At 35.6% G+C, this 4886-nt stretch overlaps 1 protein-coding gene and 1 long non-coding RNA gene across 2 annotated transcripts; both read right to left on the bottom strand.

Annotated features, from left to right (window-relative positions):
• Positions 1 to 285: 285 nt before the first annotated feature.
• LOC127251303 (uncharacterized) lies at positions 286 to 1390 on the bottom strand. The gene is made up of 4 exons (XR_007838882.1): positions 1337 to 1390; positions 1009 to 1139; positions 655 to 794; positions 286 to 564 (listed from the first exon to the last, which is right to left on the bottom strand). It is a non-coding gene; the product is annotated as an uncharacterized LOC127251303 (long non-coding RNA).
• A 1103-nt stretch (positions 1391 to 2493) lies between these two features.
• Positions 2494 to 4068, bottom strand: LOC127251297 (ADP-ribosylation factor 1-like). Its single transcript, XM_051274951.1, has 6 exons — positions 4031 to 4068; positions 3453 to 3526; positions 3343 to 3352; positions 3122 to 3266; positions 2981 to 3035; positions 2494 to 2681 (listed from the first exon to the last, which is right to left on the bottom strand). Exons 2-6 carry the CDS (start codon positions 3482 to 3484, stop codon positions 2648 to 2650), a joined length of 276 nt encoding a protein of 91 aa, XP_051130908.1. The 5' UTR covers positions 3485 to 3526; positions 4031 to 4068; the 3' UTR covers positions 2494 to 2647.
• Between the last annotated feature and the right edge of the window lie 818 nt (positions 4069 to 4886).

Raw genomic sequence — 4886 nt, 5'->3', positions numbered from 1 at the left:
ACTTTTTGTCACGGTATTTCATCCTTTTGTTACGCAGAAATATCATGCTATGAAAAATAGGTGTTACTGCAATTAAAAATGTGTGGAACAAAATGACCTGCTGTGATCTCCCCAATACCGAAAGAAATTCCGTATACACATAATGCTATAAACATCATCATTGGCAATACATGCAAACATTAATTCATAGTAAAATCTGAATCCCAACATTAAGGCCCATGGACACCACAGATTTTACTTGACAATCTCCATACCTAACAACGAAGTAAAGCAACCCATAAACAAGCCTAGCAAGCACTACACAGCAACATCTTGTTCCGCAAAACGGGCTTAACAGTTCAAACACCAAACCTAACAATAAGCAAGTACGGATATCCATCAATCCATAACCACATCTTTCACCACACGAATTAAAACTCCAATGGTCTATGCATCAATTCCACATATCGTTCACACAGCCTCAACACAATCCATCCAAAAATAGGTATGACATACATTCCATAAGACAAACGGGGCAACTAACATGGGTGAATCGGTAGATACGCTTCAGGGGCGGTGCATGAGCTGCAATGGCCAACACAAAGATTAGTTTAAGTCGTATTTCTTATAAATTTTTCAAGACAATACAAGAAAGGTATGAAAGTAGATCCGTACATCCTTGTAGTTCCATTCAATAGGATTTTCACCAACGACATCGCGAAGGGTAGTCGCCCCAGCAATGGTCGGCAAAATAAGGGGTGTGTTCGGGACTGAGGCGGATGTCACGAAGACCTTGACCAGGGAAAGTGTGTCACCTACAATATCCACAAGTGCAATTTTTGAGTATATTGAGCCATAGATATCAACAGACGTTCAAATTATATGTATAACATGCCATAACACAGACATTAGAAGTGTAAAGCTTTGCAACTAGAACAATACGAGTATGTATATTTAGATATGTCGTACAATACATGGTATTATATCCATGAATTAGGTACCAAAGCACATTATATATCCATGAATTACCGGTCTAGGCCCTCAAAGAGGCCCTCTCCCTTTATGGCGGAAGTTTTGAAGATAGCCCATTACCGATTCTTAATTTTGTGCAACTCTAAGGCCTCAATTATCGAAGCATCATCCATTGCTCCAGGAAGATCCTGTAAGTCAGATAATGTTAAGCCATAAGAGAGTACACTTATCTAACTTGTGAGTGGATTAACAAGCAACTTCAACCGACACACAGAGTTAACAAGTATGCAAATGCATCAAGAAATTTCTGCTTATCGTATGTAAATTAAGTGCAATGTTAATGTTTATATATATATATAGCAGAAAGAATGGTATAAAATTCCACCTGCTTGTTAGCAAACAAGAGGACAACGGCGCCTTTTAGCTCTTCCTCCTGGCAGTAATTAACTAAATCTATCAATTCTTAAATACATAATAAAAAATAAAACATTCTATTGAAAAGTAGAAAAGTATGAAAAAAAATCATTGGAGAGAGATTTTAACATGGATTTAGAACGAAGAAATGTTATTACTGCACAAATCCAATAGGCAATATTAGACAGGGTACAGACACATGTCAGTATTGTGTGATTGAAAAGAGAACCATTAAATTGGACAAATTAACTAAATAGACGATAGAAATAAAAATCACAAGTAATTACTTGGAACTTTTTTGAGTAATTAGTTACTTGATACTGGTCTGCCCGCCTGCCACAACAAGGAGAACCACCAATGTTACGAATAAAAAACTTCAAAATGGACTTCTTAGAAATGGTTGGAAGAGAATCTACTAAATAATCACAAAACCGCTAAGCATAAATGAAATTGTGATAACAAAGAGCATTCCCATGGTTATTTTCTTGAATGTTATTTTATGACTTCCACAGGTTAAAGTTATAACTGTGTTTTGTAGTTGCATTAAGCTTAATGGCCTAGATGCCTAATTATACTCTAGAATCACGACCCACCCTTATAAGCAAATCGTATGTCTATAAAGTAAATCATAGCTTATAGAATCCTTCGGCTCCTTGATGGAAAGAATGAAAAAGAAAAAATAAGGAAGCAAATTTAAAACATTTACATTCCAATCATTTAGCTCATGAGACACGCCGAAACAAAACAATATTCCTCCCTTATTGGTGAAGTGATTATATATATTTAAATAAAAAAATCTTAGGCTAACTAGAAGGATATTGTTGACTTGTAGTCTACATTCTCTAATTCAGTTAAGATAAACCTACAATTATCTTTTATAATATATGGCAGCATTTGAAACCACAGCCAATGGCAACATTTAATAGCTGATAGTTGTTACAAATTCATTCCATTGTGTATTAATGTGAATAATTCATCCATGGACATCATTTGTTTTCATGCTCTGGAGCTCTAATGAGAGTGAAAACCTAAAGCCAAGAAGTCCTCAGCTCCTTCTTTTCATAATTTCAACATAAATCACCAAGGGCGACACATGACACAGTCAATAACAACCAAACTCAGAAATTACAAATTAAAATGATGAACCCCATATGAAAATAAACAAATTCATAAGTCCAAGTCAAACAGCAAGGATCCTGAAAGCCAAAAAACTTTGAAAACAATCCCAATTCTATTAAGGATGATAAACTCACCTAAATCCCAAACTTGGAACTTTATGTTGTTATATTGCACTGTTTCCACATTGAACCCAATAGCTGTAAAATGAAAAAGACATCTACTCATTAATCAAGTAAAGCAAAGTTTCCCTAATCCTATTTTCAGACTACACATTTCGCATATCACCATTTGTCATATTAAATTATGCCTATGAAATAGATGCAGCAAATTAATGAACTCAAGGAAGCAACCAAAACAAGCTCAAGAGAAGAGAATAACATAAAACAATTAGAAACAACGCAAAATATCCAAAAATTAGCGCGTTAAATGTCAGTCAACCCACGTTCATAGAATAACAGTATAGAATTGCTTAAAGTAAGGATAACAAGGTAAGTACTTGGAATAGTAGACACTACTTCTCCCATCTAAAGTCGATCTGCGAAAACCAATAGCTAAAGAGAATTAATTAAAAGTCATCACCAAGGCAAGTAGGCAACCACAACAACGTGAATCGTATGAAGCGAAAAATGAGGCATACAAAGAATGGTGGTCTTTCTGGCATTGTCGAGGCCCAACACAAGAATCCGACCTTCCTTGTTCCCGAATAGTGAAGAAAACAACCTCGTGAAAATAATTCCCATCTCACCCTCAATCAATTTGAGAGTGAATACGATGAATTGAATCTAACTATGTTATAATATATAAAATAAACAAATAAAGGATCTGATCTGATCCAGGCAAAGTATCAGCACCTCTTACCCTCCCTTTCCTGCACAAATTTGAAATAAAAGACGACGACTCACTGTAACTGGAACAATGAGTATAATTGTAATGCAAAAATGAAGCCGATTGGCATTGTGACGAAATACCTGCAGACGACAGCGAGCCAGGCTGGGTGCATCTCAGCTGTCAGCCCCGCGGCTGTGCGTGTTGTTATCTTTCCCTACTCATACCAGAGTTTCTTCGTCAGTCACGAAACAATATACTCTCATTATAAATAATTTTATACTCCAGCTATGTATTATTTTATCATTTTTATACTCTCATCACCCATCTTAAACAACAAGACAAAAACACAAACACCTCAACCCATACTGATCCCAGGGTAGAGTCGAACAGGTACAGGTTGAGATTCTTCCCTTTCAAACCAGCAGACCAAAAACCAAAATTTCAGAACCAAAATAATCATGTGATAAAATTACACCATTAATAAATCAAACTTCACAGGGCACTTAAACAATCTGCCTACTAGTTCTCTAACACAAGAATACGTTATCCTACCAACTAATCAAGTTTTGTTTATCACACACAAGCCATACAATTCCCAATACCACCTGAGAAAGAAGAAGAATATTACGACGCCCTATATCGATTTCTCCTCACAGAGGACGCGACGAAGATCTGTGGATCGATCCTTATACTACTCGAGATAACTTAAAAACATTACCTGGACACCGGTGCCGATTAACCTCCTCGATCCCACCTTCGCCCATTACGTCGCGTCTGCTGATTGAGAAATCGCGTCGAAGAATGAGTTGTGCCCTAACTTTCTAAAATTCGCTAAGTGTGAAATCTATTCGGCACCGAGGAAGGGAAGAAGAAAGCCTGCGCGTGTGGGTATGAAATCGTTCTTAGTTTTCCGAAAGCGCTATAGCGTTTTTACCTTTTTTTTAAATCCAAAATATCTTTTAAATTTAAAAAATAAATGTAAACACCATTTGTTACGAAGCACAATCGTAACTAATGTTATTTTGAACAAAGTCTACCAACTCCGTTTTTGTTACGGATTATTTTGCGTAATTAAAGAACTTGAAACGTTGACCAAGAAAATATATATTTGGTCACGGAAATTGTCGTAACAAAAACCATTATTTGTTACGATGTTATTGTAACAAACCGTCGAGCCGTGGTGAAAGAACCTTTTTTTGGTAGTGACATTTAGCGCTTTTGTTTTTTCAATGTTTTCCCTTTATATTATATAGCATGTTATAGATTATACTTACTTTGTGCTCTATAATTGTAATTGCGGTGTTTTTCGTATTTGTTGTAGAGTGTTCGAAATTAGTACATTTAGCGCGTTTGTTTTTTCAATGTTTTTCCTTTATATTATATAGCATGTTATAGATAATACTTACTTTGTGCTCTATAATTGTAATTGCGGTGCTTTTCGTATTCGTTGTAGAGTGTTCGAAATTGGTACATTTAGCGTTTTTTTTTTCAATGTTTTCCCTTTATATTATATAGCATGTTATAGATTATAGTTACTTTGTGCACTATAATTGTAATTGCGGTGCTTTTCGTAT

Source organism: Andrographis paniculata, unplaced genomic scaffold (assembly GCF_009805555.1).
Source record: "Andrographis paniculata isolate CXL003 unplaced genomic scaffold, ASM980555v1 Contig122END, whole genome shotgun sequence".
In the NCBI taxonomy this organism is placed as follows: Eukaryota; Viridiplantae; Streptophyta; class Magnoliopsida; order Lamiales; family Acanthaceae; genus Andrographis; species Andrographis paniculata.
Note: the sequence above shows the minus strand (reverse complement) of the source record. Positions and strands in the feature narration are given on the sequence as shown.